Here is an 18,504-nt window from a genome sequence, read left to right as displayed (position 1 = left end):
CAGCCACGTTTCTGTTGTTCTGTTGTTTCTGGATGAAGTGCATGAAGAATGCTGGTCTTTTTTTTGTCACACTTGTCTAAAACCTTTGCACAGTACTGTATATCTGTACTATAGGGTTTAAAAAATATCAATTCAGAACAACAAAATGATCAGTATTATAATGGGAAATGATGTGAAAGTAGAAGTGATCAAGGAAAGATTAGGAGAAGAAACTTTGATTTTGATAAATAGCTTTTACTTGTGAAAAATTGAGTAGCCGAAGAATTTTCTCGTGAGAAAAGGAGCTTGTTGCTGTTCAGAGTTTTATCTTTTGTTTAAACGTAGAATATAAAGAGTATTTTCTGTTTTCAGATAATTAGCATCAGGTGAGAAACACAAACAGTCCAGTCGGATCATTAAATCCTGCTGAATATTTAGTCATTCATGCTGGATTAAAGATGCTAAACACTGCAGATTTCACACACACACACACACACACACACACACACACACACACACATTCTTGTACTTCTGTCTTTGTGAGGACCCTCATTGGAACAGTGAATCCTCTAGCCCCTAACCTGACCTTCACCATCTGCTGGGTAAAAATCAGATAAAAAACCTTTAATATTTAGAAGTGTTAGATCATTTATCTTGTTTTATTTTTTACTAGTGATTGAGACCATAGTGTTGTCCTGAAAAACATTTCTGAGTTAATAAATCAACTGACAAGTTTTCTCATTTTGCATTGAAATGAATGGACAGAAATGCTTCTGCAGCCAAACTTAGCGCCCCCTGCTGGGATGTTTGGTAGAATGCAGCGTAAGGCACTTCCTGGTTTGCCTCCCTGCTCAGACCAGGAGGTTGCCGCCTGGGTTGACCCAACAGTTTGACATTTTATAGAAGCTTTTAATGTTTCCCTGGGAAAGCTTTGGACTTTGAAGGTTTGTTCTGTGAACAGAAGTCATGTTGATGAGTAGTAAGTGATTTTCGGACAACATCAATATCCGTTGTAGCACACTTCTGTTGTGTCTTTTGCATTCGTTTCGCTTCGTTTCCATTTATTTCGGTCAATACATGTCATTAAAAGAGAAGTAACAAACCAGAGAAAAACATTGATCAAAGTAAACAATAAGTAAACAGAGAAAGAAAATTGATAATAGATATTTGGACCGTAAAGGCTGAATCAGCTTATTACGCCTGTTACAACTCAAGTTACTTTAAAAATTAGAAATGTACAATCTGTTATTTATTGATAAAAGAAATAAGCAGTCACAAAAGAGAGAAAAGAAAGAAGCTGCTCGATTTTTCTTTTTTTTCTTCTCCCCCTCTTCCTTTCCTTTCTTCCTCCTTTCTTCCTTAAAAAAGAATGATAATAATAATAATAATAAAAAATAATAATAATAATCATAAAAAATTGAAGAATATCAAACATACAGAACAAAACAAAACAAAAATAGCAGCAGCATAGCACGTGCCACCACTCATTACTCTAACTTATATAAATTAATCATCCTGTTTTTAAGTGCTTTTTTGAATAAATAAATTAATGGTATTGCATGTTTTTAAGTCTTTCTCCAATTTGTTCCATAAATGAACAGCTGTTACCGTGGTGCATTGTAATCTGGTGTTGGTTCTGGTTTTATTCGTGTGAACCTTCTCAGCCTCCGTAATAGACAGATGATTCATCCAATCATCTGCCAGCAGTGTCTTCACTTTTCCAAACAGTTTCCAAATATGGCAACCAACCATGTGGCAGCATCAGGTTAGCTACCGGCCCGGGGCTGAAGTAAAGGCTGAGGAGAGAAAACACAGAAGTCCATCCATCCTGACAGGAAGTAGCTGTTAAACCTGATAAATGAGCTGCAGCAGCCTGAGACACAGTGAAGGGAACACACTATCTATCTATCTATCTATCTATCTATCTATCTATCTATCTATCTATCTATCTATCTATCTATCTATCTATCTATCTATCTATCTATCTACCTACCTACCTACCTACCTACCTACCCATCCATCCATCCATCCATCCATCCATCCATCATCCATCCATCCATCATCCATCCATCCACCCACCCACCCACCCATCATCCATCCATCCATCCATCATCCATCCATCCACCCACCCACCCACCCACCCACCCATCATCCATCCATCCATCCATCCATCCATCCATCCATCCATCCATCATCCATCCATCCACCCACCCACCCACCCACCCATCCATCCATCCATCCATCCATCCATCCATCATCCATCCATCCATCCATCCATCCATCCATCCATCCATCCATCCATCTATTTTTGATCTTGCATTTTCCAAAAATACATCAATGTATTCAAAATAAAAATAAGTGCACACATTTTTTCCAGGTTAAATACAATTATGATCAACTCTGGAATAAATTATTTTCATTTTTCACTTTCATGTGTTTCTTTCAGTTGCTTTATGTTTTATCTTTTCAGATTCAGATCTTATTTTTTACAGTTAAAAAAAAATTCAGATCTTTCTTTTTCAGGTTCAGACTTCAGACTTTCACTGCCAAAATGTAGCTGAATCCTTTTATATCCTACGTTCCCTGAAGGCAGCGTGATAGAGGAAGGTCTTTCGTCTTTTTGGTTGAGCTGTCCGTCATGATGCCACGCCCCTCTCAGTGATGTCACGCCCCTCCGAGTTAATGCCACGCCCCCCATGCCACATTTGGGGTCAAAAGTCTGAAACTGAAAAAGACAGATCTGAAACTGTTGTTTTTTTTAAACTGTAAAAAATAAGATCTGAATCTGAAAAGATAAAACATATAACTGAAAGAAACATATGAAAGTGAAAAATGAAAAAAAAAATCTAAAGAATAGTTGATCATAATTGTATTTAACCTGTAAAAAATATGTACACTTATGTCCTGTGGTGTCCCACAGGGCTCAGTTCTGGGGCCCCTGTTGTTCTCACTGTACTTACTGCCCCTACGACAAATCATAAACAGTTTTAACAATTTTTTATCATTTATATGCAGACGACACCCAACTCTGTTTCTCATTTAAACCCAGTGAAGTTTTGAAGTTATCTAGTCTCCTTGGCGTCCAGGCTTTTATTATGTTTTCTTGTTGATTGTGTTTTTCTGGCTTTATGTCGTTTTATATCCTTGTAAAGCACATTGTGGCTTTTTACCTGTAAAAAAAAGCACTTTATAAATACAATTTACTTACTTACTTACTCATTTTTATTTTGAATACGTCGATGTATTTTTCAAAATTCAAGATCAAAACTTGTTTCAGATTTGATGTTTTCAATCTTTTGACCCTAATCTATATAACCATAACAGTTGATAAAAAGACGCCATAAGATCAACAACAATACAATGGGAGGGATAGCCATAAATAAAGACAGGAAGCAGCAGCAAATAAACATCTGAAAAATGGCTTTCAAAGCAGAAACCCCCTCAGATCACAGCAATAAGTCAGTTATCCTCTCACAGATTGGAGGAAATAGAGAACAGACACAAACATCCCTCAGTTTGCACATTTTGCTGCCTTCTTCTTATTTTTTTTCCAGCTCTCTCTGCTGCTTTCTCCCCAATCCCATCCTCCTCGCCTCGCCGTCCGCCCACTCACTGTCACAGTGGCATCATGACAAGAGGAGAATGGAGGAGAGACTCCAGATAAAACATGAATAAAGCTGTTTCTCAGCAGATGTTTCTTGTTGCACATGTCCAACAAGGTTTTATTTACATCAGTGAAGCACAGACAGCGCCTCAGGCCTCACATATCCCATCATCCCTCTGCTTCCACCTGTTTATCTGCTTCTCCTTGATGATTATCATTGCTTATAATTCACATATAAATTATTTTATTGCCTTTTTTGTCCTCTGTTCCATTTTTCTGATTATCATGTTGAGTACTTAGCTGCATTCATTGCACAAACTGCATGCATGTTGCCCGCGACCCCGGCTCACTGAACAGAATCTCACACAAACAGTTCACATCACCCAAAAAACAAACAAAATGACCACAAAAAGACACAAAATGACCAAAAAAAGGAAACAAAATGATCAAAAAAAGACACAAAATGACCAAAGAAATACACAAAATGACCAAAAAAGACACAAAATGACACAGAAAAAGACAAAATGACTAAAAAAAGACACAAAATGACATTAAAAGACACAAAATGACTAAGAAAAGACACAAAATGACCAAAAAAGGAAACAAAATGACGAAAAAAGACACAAATTGACCACAAAATGATAAAAAAAAGACATAAAATGAACAAAAAAAAGACATAAAATGACGAAAAAAGACACAAAATGACCAAAAAAGGAAACAAAATGACCAAACAAGACACAAAATGAACAAAAAAAAGACAAAATGATGAAAAAAGACACAAAATGACTGAAAAAAGACACAAAATGACAAAAAGACACAAAATGACTAAGAAAAGACACAAAATGACCAAAAAAGGAAACAAAATGACCAAAAAAGACACAAATTGACCAAAAAAGACACAAATTGACCACAAAATGATCAAAAAAGACACAAAATGAACAAAAAAAGACATAAAATGACGAAAAAAGACACAAAATGACCAAAAAAGGAAACAAAATGAACAAAAAAAGACATAAAATGATGAAAAAAGACACAAATTGACCCAAAAAAAAGCCACAAAATGACCAAAACAACCCGGAAATGACCAAAAAAAGACATGAAATGACTGAAAAGACTAAAACACATTAACACATGAACACTTTAACACAGTGGAGACAGAGCTGACTGAAAATGATTTGGCGACCCCCAGAAATCATCTCCCGACCCCAATTGGGGTCCCGACCCCAAGGTTGAGAACAGCTGCTCTAAATGAATGTGGATGTTGCTCTGTGTCTGCTGGATGTGTCTCCGTTAGTATCACCTCATTAATTATGAAATTATGAATTTGTCATGGAGAACAAAGTCAGAAGTTGTGCTCTCAGCTTGTTGCATGGTACCTTGTTAATGTACATTAAACTCTAGTACACGTGCATTTATAATCTCAGACTAAAACATCATGATTTCAGACTCCAGAAGCGTCTCTCTCCACTCTCAGCAGGATGTCGGCACCAGATTTCTTTGCACCCATTTGTTTTATTATGGAGCTAAAGACTCAAATCCCCAATAACAGATGGTGAAAGCTCCAGGCCAGTACGACAACATGCAACTGTTAGAGCGGCCACAGTAAAGCAACACGCCTGGATTTATTACAGCAGCTACTCTCTCTCAGCGTCTCAGTCTTCTGCTTATGGAAGCAGGTTGTCCATTTCCTCTAAATCCCAACTCTTAATCCCCCGTGTCATATAGGAAGCCAGCCAGCATTTATTATTTCATGCGCTGTGGTTCTCTGTATGGGATGAGTCAGCTGAGGGTTTATGCAGCCAAACATTCATCAGCTGCAGCAGCTATAAGGTGACAAAACCCCTCAAACCTGCTTCCTGGGGACCGTCAGAAGACCAGAGAGCTCTGGACGCTTTACAATCAGAAATACACCATGAACGAGTTCATCTACCAACAATGTGAAGACGTGAGAAGAGAATGTGATCCGGTCTCCTGGTCGTAGTGAGGACCAAGATTATTGGGTCTATTTCATTAGTTTGAGTTTTAGTTTGATTTTTTGGTTTTCAAATTCACTTAGTTTTAATGAGTTTTTAGAGTGAGTTTGCTAGTTTTGATTATTAATTTTTGTTTTTTTGGAAAATGCTTAGTTTTAGTTAAGTTTTTAAATTTGTCACGTTTTTCTCGTAAATTGGACAATTTTTTCCCATAAATTTGTCAAATTTTTTTCTTGTAAATTTGCCACTTTTTTCTGGTTAATTTGTCATTTTTTTCTCATACATTTGTCACATTTTTTCTTGTAAATTTGTCACTTTTTTCTGGTTAATTTGTCACTTTTTTCTCGTAAATTTGTCACTTTTTTCTCGTAAATTTGTTAATTTTTTCTCGTAAATTTGTCACTTTTTTCTCGTAAATTTGTTAATTTTTTCTCGTAAATTTGTCGCTTCTTTTTTAGTTTTAGTTTAGTTTTTTAAATTTGTCACTATTTTCTCGTAAATTGGACAACTTTTTCCCATAAATTTGTCACGTTTTTTCTCGTAAATTTGTCAGTTTTTTCTTCAAATTTGTCAGTTTTTTTCTCGTAAATTTGAGAATTTTTTCCCATAAATACGTCACTTTTTCTGGTTAATTTGTCACTTTTTTCTCATAAATTTGACGATTTTTTCCCATTAATTTGTCACATTTTTTCTTGTAAATTTGTCACTTTTTTCTCGTATATTTGTTAATTTTTTCTCGTAAATTTGTTGCTTTTTTCTGGTTAATTTTTCACTTTTTTCCCATAAATTTGTCACTATTTTCTTGTAAATTTGACAATTTTTTCCCGTAAATTTGTCGCTTTTTTATTAGTTTTAGTAAGTATTTCATTTTGGCACATTTTTAAAAGAAAGATAAGAAGACATTGAAGAAAAAAAAGAACAAGGAATATACAATCATACAGAACACTAAATGATCTAACACTTCTAAATCTAAAGTTTTTTTTATCTTGGTAAGAACCAAATAATCATCAGGTCACTCTGCTCGGGCCAGTTCATCACTGCTGGCAGCTTTACTTTATCTGGTTTAAGAGTTCATTTATTATTTTAAGTGTTCAACATGCTTATTTCTAGATTTAATAATCTTAATTTAATAAATCTTGTCAAGGTAAATTATCTGTCCATGCAGCAAGATCATTTCCCTCAGATTTACTGTTTGATCTGGTTTTTAGTTTAGTTTTAGTTTGGGAAAGGGATGATCATCTATTCCCTCAGACACATTCAGCCCAGTGGAGATCAGTCTGTTTAATAGAACCAGTCAAATGAAATTACTAAAGTCTCTGTTGTCTCTGTTGTCTCTGCAGGATGGACGTCTGCGTCCTGGAGATCAGCTGATCGCAGTGAACAAGGAGTCATTGATAGGAGTGACCCACGAGGAGGCCAGGAGCATGCTGAACAAAGTCAAACTCAGGTACGTGTTGCTTTATACTGTAATATAACGACAAACTGCAGAGTTATCACTAAAAACTAGAAAATTTCCTCTGGGGAAATTGTGAATGGGCCACGGGGGCTACTGCCGGTGTGTGTACACTATGATGAGATTCTTCAGAGATTTATAACAATTAATACTAGTAATGTTATGATGCTATATAATATACAAGGAGCACACCTACAACAAGCATTCCTTTACAAGTATTTATTTATACAGCAACCTATGACCTTTAACCTCAAAATGTGTGTGTGTGTGTGTGTGTGTGTGTGTGGTGTGTGTATGTGTGTGTAACTGTAATCACATCAAAGCATCAAAGGCTTTGTGGTCGACCAATCAGAGCAGAGCAATCAACAGAATTAACTGCAGCTGTAGAATGTTCGTCACAGTAACAGCAGCCAGAGGTAGACAGACTGGAATTTTTGGTAAAACCATAATACCTATCATTGATCCGACTTCACTTTGAGCGTCCTGAGTTCTTCCTGAACGTCTTCATATGGTTTTTTTTAAGAAAAATGAAATATATAGCTTTGTTAGAGCGATCTAAAAAAAGCTGTTACATCTTCCTCTTTTCCGAAATCTTCCTGCGTTTTTAATATGGGAGCCAATGAGGCTGTTGGTGGTGTTGGTGGATCATCTGTGCGTCCTACGCCCAAACTATAACTCTGACAGCTTTACCAGAGGATTGTGAGGGAGAAGACTAATTTTCCTACGTTTCTATGTATAAATTATTTCTGTAGAGTGGAATTTGCGGCCTGGAGCGCAGTTTTCAAATTTATTTTTTGACAGTTTTTTCTCTCCCTCTACACTCTGGCGATGATGTCACACACTGTGACACGAACATTCCGTGCAATACACACCCATTATAATCTCAGAATTTCTCCAAAAATGATCATGGTCATTGAACAGGGATTGATAAAAAACTATATGACCTATCGAAACGTGGATTAATACACCGATACACAAGACTTGTGTCTACTATTTAAAGTTTAAATGGAGTCTCTAGCTGAAATTATGACGGAGAAGTAGACGTTTAAAAATCTCCAATGATTGTTCTTTTTCCCTCATTTTTTTCAGCCGTCCCATTCACTTCAATGCAAAATTTTGGGCAGTTTTTTGCGACGAGAGAAAAGTAATAGCACACCGATCCCAATCAAACCGCACAATTTGATAAATAATTTGGAAGAAGAAAAAATCCACAGTATAACAATAGTGCTCTGTGCGATTGCCCCGTGGCCCTAATTAACTACTTGATGTCTGTTTTATCTTAAATTGTTGCTTTATTTCAGAGAAATAATGATGTAAAAGTTGCAGTAATTATAAAATGTTTGTGTGTGTTGTATCTGCAGCCAGGACGGTTCTGTAGAGATCGCCTTCATCCCCGGTAAAGGACTGTTCCCCAGCAGCACGTCTCTCCACAACGGAGTCCAGAGAGCAACCGGCAACAACAACTACAGCAACTCTGGACGCCTAAAGGTCCACATCAGATCACCAGAGGTCTGTTTCCTGTCTCACACACACATTTATTTATTATTCTAGCAGCAGAAACAATCATCAGGGTGTAAATATTATTTTTATTTATTTATTTACTTACTTAATGTCATTATGCATTGCGTAATGACAAATGAAGATATTCTATTCTATTTATTTTACATGGAATGATTAAATGATCTTTTAAACAATTAAGGTTGAATTCTAAATATTAAACAAATTTAAAGTGTATTTGAGTCTTTTAGCAATTCCATCTTAAATATTGACTTGATGATTCACAAATTGAATCAGATCAGTAATTAGAGTAGATCATTTGCATTACTGATCACTTTTCATGCTACAGTTGTACTTCTCATTTATTATAATATTAATAATAATAATAATAATAATACCTTCATTAATATAGCACCTTTTAAAAACAGCGTTCACAAAGTGCTTTGACAGAACAAGCATGAATAAAAGTCCTGCAAGAATAAGAAATAAAATAAAATATATACATACACATATATATATATATGTATATATATATATATATATATGGTATATATCTTATTTTATTTTTTATATATATATTTGGGCCGGGACTTTAACGCATTAATTAAGATGCAACGCATTAAAAAAAATTGATGCATTTTAATCACACTTATTTTATATATATATATATATATATATATATACATACATATACACAAATATGTACACAGATATACACACATATACATACACATATACACATGGATATACACACCACACAAGTTAGAAACCAAGTCTGAAAAAATGTGTTTTGAAAAGTGATTTAGAATAATTCAAGCATAATTCAAAATGTAAATGTAATTAAACTATTCATAAGAGGGTTATTCAGTTTACCAGTTCATGAGTGATTAAATGAATGACATTATTATTAATGAAGGTTCTCTCCAGATCTGCCTTCTCTTCAGCTGTTGATGAATGAATCCCTGCTGTGGAGCGTGTGATGTAATGATGTTCTGTCTGTAGATCTGTACGGAGGAACCAGCTCCAGTGTCTTCTCCTTCTCCTGACATCTGCCCACCAGATATTCATATTTCTGGTAAAACATCTCACTACACACACACTATCCTCTTTATAATCCAACCTGTTCCTCTGGCTCTGAGTCCTCTGGGCTGATGGAAAAATCAAGAACCATTTTACATTACACACACTCTTTGGATTTAGATTAAAAAAAAAGAAAATAAGGCTTAATAAGAAATGAAAGGCCAGCTTATAGGTGTGGCACTATGTTTTCTAACTGTAAATGAATCCCTGCATGGGATCAACATACGGTAGGCGTGGCTGTAGAGGGAGACTCGTGGGGTCCCATAGAACCATTTTCATTCAGACATCAAGAGGTAAAGGGACCCTTTAAATGGCTATGGCAGTGTTTCTTCTGAAATGGAGCCTAACGTTGGAGTTGCTAGTGCAGAGCCAGTAGGAAGTATGTACACAAATATCAATTTGTGTCTTTTTTGGGTCACTTTGTATAATTTTTTGTCATTTTGTGTCATTTTTTAGCCATTTGTGTCATTTTTTGGTCACTTTCTGTCATTTTTTGGTCATTTCGTGTCTATTTATGGTCATTTTGTGTCATTTTTTTAGCCATTTGTGTCATTTTTTGGTCACTCTCTGTCATTTTTGGTCATTTCGTGTCTTTTTATGGTCATTTTGTGTCATTTTTTAGCCATTTGTGTCATTTTTTGGTCACTTTCTGTCATTTTTGGTCATTTTGTGTCTATTTATGGTCATTTTGTGTCATTTTTAAGCCATTTGTGTCATTTTTTGGTCACTTTCTGTCATTTTTGGTCACTTTCTGTCATTTTTGGTCATTTCGTGTCTTTTTATGGTCATTTTGTGTCATTTTTTAGCCATTTGTGTCATTTTTTGGTCACTTTCTGTCATTTTTGGTCATTTTGTGTCTTCTTATGGTCATTTGTATCTTTTTTGGTCCCTTTTACAACATTTGTGTTTATCAGACTAGTGCAGTTTCCGTAGGAAGTATGTATTCGTCTGCAACTCCATAAAAAACGTACTTTTCATAAGGTACCACCATCCAGCACATACACATTGAACATTGATATTCACTGGAAACTATGTGAATATTATTGTTAAATGGAACCTTGTAGCCACTTTAAAACTCCTAAAGATATGTAGGCTAAATAGACTTCAGATGAGATGAGTCAGGGTGGAAATCCAGAGAGAATTACTGTGTTACTGACCAGGAGGAGGCCTATCACACAATAGGCTTCCCTAAAAGGGGGCGGGGCTCCCTTAAAAGGGGGCGGAGCTTCCCTAAAAGGCGTCCGATCGGAAACAGTGCAATGCTGCAACACATCCCACGTAAATAATGATATTTAGAAAAATGTATTCAAAAATCTTCAAAATCGAGGATGCACACCTTCGTGACATGAGCAAGACACACACACACACACACACACACACAAACACACACACACACACACACACACACGCTTCTTGCTTTATAGATATATTTTTCCCCCTCCCCAACATCCTGTTCACCAGCCGACAGACTATGAAAGAAAACACTCACATGGTATTTAAGGACTATTAAATACCTGCTCAATCAAAGTTGAGATTTTCAGTCATTTGTCCTCAAAGTCCCTGACATCAGATAAAGCAGCTGACCCGAGATGAGAAAGGGGGAACATGTGCTCCTCACAGAGATTTAGGATTAAAGTGGAGAGGAGAGGATGATTTAATAGGAAGCACAGTAGGGGACCTCTGAGTCCTCAGAATGTGAGGTATCACTGTAATAACACTTCATTATTACTCCTTTATCCTCAGTGTTCCTGTAGAACAGCTGCTGCCTCAACACAAATTAAATTCTGTCTACATGAAGCCTCCTGGATGGTTATAATGCTCTGATATGTTTGGAGTTATCTTTATACCTGAAGACATGTATTGTTAGAGCGTAAAGCTTTTACAGCCTCTAACTCTCACCCGGGTTCTTTCTCCTAAACTTACAAAACACTCAGAACAAATGAATAAAGTCAACCATTTATTGAAAGAATCATAGCCAAATGTGATGGCCCCACAAGACAGAGTGATTACAAACTCCCTTAATGTTACATATATTCTTCCTGGGTTTTGGCGAAACCCCGTCCAATGGGTGGGCTCTTTAACGCAATTGGTCAATTTGTTTGTGAGATGCCATGGTTACCTAGCCTGGCTAACACCAGACTAATCTCAAATGAGATCTAGTCTGGAAACCAGCCGTTCATTTCTCCGTAGAGGAGGTGTGGTTTACGATCCTCCGGAGCCGTTTATTGGACGCTTAGAATGTCTATCAAAGCGTCTGTAGGTAGCTCTTAGCCAATCAGATCAGTTATACCAGATGACGTAGTAGAGCAACAGAGATGGATGTTTGTTGTGTGTGTGTCTGTGAGAGAGTGTTGCTGCTGCTTTGCTTCTCCAGTTCTCGCTTTCTGCAAGATTATTTATTTTCACGCTTTATTCCCCCTCATGTCATTCAGCCACACATCCACTGATTTTATGGGCAATAAACAAAAGCAATAAACCCGGCTCGGAGCCAGATCACCGGCGTTACGGTAGCGGGGCTAATAGCTAATAGCCCCGCTACCGTAATGCTACCGCTAATAGTCCCGCTACCGCTAATAGCCCCGCTACCGCTAATAGCCCCGCCACCGGTGATCTCACTATGAGCCGGGGGACAGCGGAGCCGCCGAGAGACCTTTCGCCTTTCAACTTTGGCTCTAAACTATTTAAAACACCATCTACAGCTAAAGAGAGTTTCGCGTCTGCAGCAGCCATGTTGGATCCGTAAGAAAACTACAAGCTTCCAAGTGCCGAGTAGTACGCGTCATCGTCTTGCCGTCCCTCCCCGCTCTGTGATTGGATCCTAAAACAGGGCTAGGAATCCTTCCTGGATTCCAGACTGCCTGGAGGTTTCGAAATGAAATTCGAGTGCGCAAGGCATTCTGGGTATACCCAGGCTAATGGTTACCACCCCTTAACCGAGCATCTGGAGATTTAACATCTCACTGATCTTTCAAACTTTATGTGTTTTGTTGCCTGCTGAAGCCTCCACATCCTGTCCCCCCTCCTTATTCTGCTTCTCCCCCCACACACCTCCCCTGACCTCTGACCTCTGACCTCTCCTATCCTTAAATGACCCAGTCCTGTCATTAAGTAACCTGGTCATAATTTAGGAACTCAGCCAAGCCGAGTATATTCCCCCGCTCCCACAGTATGTAGTGATGTTATATTTAATATAAAACAAGGAGTCCTTCATACAGATACAGAAGCAGCCTATAAAATAAAAGACAACTGCTAAGGGACCAATCAATCAATCAATCAATCAATCAATCAATCAATCAAGCAATCAAGCAATCAACAAAACAAACAGAATCTGCTGTAATAAACATTACTGTCATTACCTCAAAGAACTTAAAGTTAGATGAAGTGAAATGTATGTTTTAGAGTAACAGGTAGAACAATCAGTTCGCATGAAAACAACATATCTTTGCTGAGGATACACTGTAAAAAGGTGTTTAGTCTAAAAACCAGATCAAACAGTAAATCTAAAGGTCTAAAACCAGATCAAACAGTAAATCTAAAGGTCTAAAACCAGATCAAACAGTAAATCTAAAGGTCTAAAACCAGATCAAACAGTAAATCTAAAGGTCTAAAACCAGATCAAATAGTAAATCTAAAGGTCTAAAACCAGATCAAACAGTAAATCTAAAGGTCTAAAACCAGATCAAACAGTAAATCTAAAGGTCTAAAACCAGATCAAACAGTAAATCTAAAGGTCTAAAACCAGATCAAACAGTAAATCTAAAGGTCTAAAACCAGATCAAACAGTAAATCTAAAGGTCTAAAACCAGATCAAACAGTAAATCTAAAGGTCTAAAACCAGATCAAACAGTAAATCTAAAGGTCTAAAACCAGATCAAACAGTAAATCTAAAGGTCTAAAACCAGATCAAACAGTAAATCTAAAGGTCTAAAACCAGATCAAACAGTAAATCTAAAGGTCTAAAACCAGATCAAACAGTAAATCTAAAGGTCTAAAACCAGATCAAACAGTAAATCTAAAGGTCTAAAACCAGATCAAACAGTAAATCTAAAGGTCTAAAACCAGATCAAACAGTAAATCTGAGGGAAATGATCTTGCTGCATGGACAGATAATTTACCTTGACAAGATTTATTAAATTAAGATTATTAAATCTAGAAATAAGCATGTTGAACACTTAAAATAAGATAAATTAACACTTCTAAATTCTAAAGTTTTTTTTTTATCTTGGTAAGAAACATAATTTGCAGTGCACTCTGCTCGGGCCAGTTGATTGCTTAATTTGATCTCTTTTGTACATTTTTTGGTCATTTTGTGACCAAAAGAAGACGTAAAAAGACACAAAATGACCAAAAAAAGACACAAAAAAGACAAAAAGACACACAAAGAGACAGAAAAAAGACACAAAAAGACGTTAAATGACCAAAAGAGACAGAAAAAAATAAAAAAATAGTCTCTAAGGGGGTCTGAAAAGTTGCTAAATTTAGCGACAAAGTTGCTAAGTTGCCAACACTGCTTCACCAGCTTTTACAAATGTTGCGTGTTGTTGTGGCGTACTACGTCACATCCTGCTATAGTCCATCTCACATGACATCACTACATTGTCCCAACTTTTTTGGAGCGGATAGCAGCCGTTAAATTCAGTTTAAGCGTGGGTTTTTTATTGAGATTAGACAAAAAATACTGTATTTATCACTTCTAACATATAAATATATTAAATACATAGTCCGTCAAAAATGATTCACCACATCAGTGGACTGTGTTTTATTTACATGAACGCTCAGAATGTGTGTAAGACAGACAGTTGTTGGTTTAAAGGAAAGCCCTTGGTGATATATTAGTGAAGGATTTTAAACAGACTAGCAGCTCTCACGTATGGGGTCGCCATGGAGACCAGCTCAGAGCCACCTGACACCACGGCCCAATCCTATTGGCCCGGATTACCCAGTCAAGGTTATTCTCTAGGAGTCCACAGTTTCTAGTCAGGATATCCAGATATATATATATATATATATATATATATAAATGACATTTTGTCACTCCAGAAGATCTTTAACATTGCCAGACTCGTCAGTGACTCATTCTTTGTTAGAAAGTAGTTTCAAAATAAAAAAAAAGCTGACACAGCCAAACTAAATCTTTACAGAACAACTTGTACATTTTACATCTTAAAACTGTAGTAATTTTAAAGAAAAATACATCTTAAAGTTGTAGATTATAGCGGCCTTTACTGCTAATTTAACAGGATGCTGCTGCTTTTATACTCATTATTTATGCTACATTTACATGCAGATTTTGCTTATTTATTGCACATTGAATACCAGTAAATTAACATCCAGTTATTATTTATTGAACACTGAATACCAGTAAAATGTACAAGTTGTTCTGTAAAGTTGTTTACATTTGTGCTGTATTTTTTTGCAGAATTATTCTGGGAACCACAGCTGACAGTTTTTTTTCTGTAAAAGCAACAGAATTTTTTTTACAGTGCACTCATGTCCTGGAGTCAGCTGACCTCTGACCCCTGACCTCTGACCCCTGACCTCTGACCCTCGTCCTCCTCTCTGATCTGTCAGCAGAGTGACCTGCTCTAGAACCAGCAGCTTCGGGTCATAGCGGGAGTTAAACCTCTTTAAGGAGATCAGAGTGGCTGTAAAAGTCACGCATGCAGCTCGGGTCAGACTTTACTGGAGAGGTGGAGAACATTCTGCTGTTCTAAAGGTTAACAAAGAACTTTGATCCAATGTTTAGCTGGAGAACTGAAGTTCAGAAATGAGTTCACTTCACGTAATTTTGTGTCTTTATTAGTAATTTTGTGCCTTTTTTGGTAATTTTGTGACTTTTTTTTATAATTTTGTGTATTTTTTTTGTAATTTTGTGCCTTTTTTGGTTATTTTGTGTCTTTTTTTAGTAATTTTGTGCCTTTTTATAATTTTGTGTATTTTTTTGTAATTTTGTGCCTTTTTTGGTAATTTTGTGTCTTTTTTTAGTAATTTTGTGCCTTTTTGGTAATTTTGTGCCTTTTTTGTAATTTTGTGCCTTTTTTGGTAATTTTGTGTCTTTTTTTATAATTTTGTGTCTTTTTTGTAATTTTGTGCCTTTTTTGGTAATTTTGTGTCTTTTTTAGTAATTTTGTGACTTTTTTTATAATTTTGTGTATTTTTTTTGTAATTTTGTGCCTTTTTTGGTAATTTTGTGTCTTTTTTTAGTACTTTTGTGACTTTTTTTATAATTTTGTGTATTTTTTTGTAATTTTGTGCCTTTTTTGGTAATTTTGTGTCTTTTTTTAGTAATTTTGTGACTTTTTTTATAATTTTGTGTATTTTTTTTGTAATTTTGTGCCTTTTTTGGTAATTTTGTGTCTTTTTTTAGTAATTTTGTGCCTTTTTTTGGTAAGTTTGTGTCTTTTTTAGTAATTTTGTGCCTTTTTTGGTAATTTTGTGCCTTTTTTTTTGTAATTTTGTGCCTTTTTTGGTAATTTTTTGTGACTTTTCTAATTTTGTGTCTTTTTTTTCTAATTTTGTGTCTTTTTTGGGGGGGGTAATATTTGGAGAAAAAAACTTACCAGATTAAGGTGTCAAATCTACGAGAAAAAATGTGCAGATTTATGAGATTTAAAGTGGTGAATCTGCAAGAAAAAAGTTGTTTTTTTTCTCCCCACTTTTGTCTCGTAAATCTGCAACTTTTTTCGAGCAGATTTGCCACTTTAAATGTCTTAAATCTGCTCATTTTTTTCTTGTAGATTTGGCACTTTAATCTAGTAAATTTGATACTACGGTTTGCATTTTTATTTTTATTCATACTTGGCCTTAATATGCCGTCGTAGTCAAGTTCTCCTGGTACAAGTCCAAACAGAGAGACATGGGGACCCCGTTTATATCTATATATATATATATACATATATATATGATATCCACTGAAGTGACCAAATATAGTTCTTGGCCCGATATAGGGTTAAATCAATGTGTTTGTATCTTCCAAATATACTTAAATGAGATGTTTAAATAAGCTAAAATAAAGGTTTTGAATGCTTAAATATCATCTTTGCCATTTTCTAATGTGCCCTTCTGATGAAACAGTAAAACTGGTCTAGAACCGCCACTGTTCAGACTGATTTATGTGTTTTCTTAATGCTAGAATGAGACCAAAGTGTGTGATTTGGAGGAGAGGTATCAGGGTTTAGAGGGTTGTCGCGGCGGGGGGGTGTAAATCCTCCGGATGATGAGGAAGCGTGGAGTCACTGAGATGATTCCTGTCTATCAGCAGGGGGCCGCTGGCTGCCACCGGAGAGGAAAGGTTTCCACTCAGATCTGGGACAGACAAACTCATCACATTAATATCAGACATGGCTGTCTGCCCTGTTCCCCTCACTCTCATCTATATAATCATCCACCTTTCCTCCTTTCACTCCTCTTTAATCATCTGCTTCATCCCCCCACCACACACACACACACACACACACACACTTCCATCAAATCCAGAGAGAGTATCTGTCCATCCACTCTGATATTATCCAATCATATTCTCCTCCTGTTGTTGTTGTTGTTGACTAAGTGTGATGTGGCCTCACATACTCTCTTCATCCTGTTTAAAGGACAATAGTGTCTCTAGTTCAGGGATGGGCAACTGGAGGCCCGGGGGCCACATACGGCCCTCACCCTCACTTGAAGTGGCCCTCAGTACAACTACATGCATTTGAGCATGAAATCTTAAAAGTGCAGTGTAAAAATGCACAAAATGACTTCTTGTAATTTTGTGTGCTTGCTTGCAAAAGCACACTAACTACTATTCACCGGGACTATTTTTATTATTATTTTGTGTGCTTGCTTGCAAAAGCACACTAACTACTATTCACCGTGTCTATTTTTATTATTTTGTGTGCTTGCTTGCAAAAGCACACTAACTACTATTCACCGGGCTTATTCTTATTCTTACGTTTCTTCCGTGTCATTTTTCGGTCGACTACTCCTCCCAGAGTTTTGGTCACACATACACAAAAAAGGTATCAAATCGACCGGCTCGCCCATGACAAGTGTGCTATGACTTTTATAAGGGTTTCGACAAACGGTTTTCAAATTATTGGGCAAAAACACGTCAAAAAATCCCCCCAATGTAACCCTATGGAGAGTCTAGAGTGGTGATGTAATCAAACACAGTGTAGAGGGAGAGAACGAATTGTCAAAAAATAAATTTGAAAACTGCGCTCCAGGCTGCAAATTTCACTCTACAGAAATAATTTATACATAGAAACGTAGGAAAATTTGTCCTCTCACTCACAATCCTCTGGTAAAGCTGTCAGAGTTATAGTTTTGGCGCAGGACGCACGGATGCACAAACAAAACACATCAACTGCCTCATTGGCTCCCATATTAAAAATGCAGGAAGATTTCTCCCCAAAATTTTTTTTACAGTTTTTTAAAATCGCTCTAACAAAGCTATTTTTTCATCTTTCTTTAAAAAAAATATATGTAGACGTTCAGGAAGAACTCAGGACGCTCAAAGTGAAGTCGGATCAATGATAGGTATTATGGTTTTGCCAAAAATGCTTTCTGTTCGAGGCCAGAATTTTCAGTTTGTCGACCTCTGTCTGCTCACTGTGATGGAACTGTCAGTTAATTTCAGTTGATTGCTCTGCTCTTATTGGTCGACTCCACCTGGCCACCTGGTTGCTTAGCTACAAAAGCCCCCCCCCTCCCTCCTCCAACACAGACATTCTAACTGATAACTGTCAGTTTACTCTAAGTGAACAGACCTAATAACTTGACCATACATTGTCCAATCTTCCTCAAACTTGCCAAGCATGATGATGGTTCATCACTGACCACTTATACATAATAATGTTTCATAAATTCCCGCCCTTTTTGATTAGCCACGCCCCCTTTCATAACTAATGAACCGTTTGTCCTAGAAACTTGTATAAGGT

The 18,504-nt window shown here is 36.5% G+C and overlaps 1 protein-coding gene across 1 annotated transcript in view; it reads left to right on the top strand.

Annotated features, from left to right (window-relative positions):
- The window catches only part of si:dkeyp-72e1.9 (syntaxin-binding protein 4), a 135,474-nt gene that overhangs the window by 88,602 nt on the left and 28,368 nt on the right, over nucleotides 1-18,504 (top strand). Inside the window, exons 9-11 of the mRNA XM_059347881.1 lie at nucleotides 6,897-7,003; nucleotides 8,371-8,518; nucleotides 9,509-9,581. Of these exons, the coding sequence (XP_059203864.1) occupies nucleotides 6,897-7,003; nucleotides 8,371-8,518; nucleotides 9,509-9,581 (328 nt within the window). The remainder of the gene's footprint in view (nucleotides 1-6,896; nucleotides 7,004-8,370; nucleotides 8,519-9,508; nucleotides 9,582-18,504) is intronic.

Source organism: Centropristis striata, chromosome 13 (assembly GCF_030273125.1).
Source record: "Centropristis striata isolate RG_2023a ecotype Rhode Island chromosome 13, C.striata_1.0, whole genome shotgun sequence".
Classification (NCBI taxonomy): domain Eukaryota; kingdom Metazoa; phylum Chordata; class Actinopteri; order Perciformes; family Serranidae; genus Centropristis; species Centropristis striata.
Note: the sequence above shows the minus strand (reverse complement) of the source record. Positions and strands in the feature narration are given on the sequence as shown.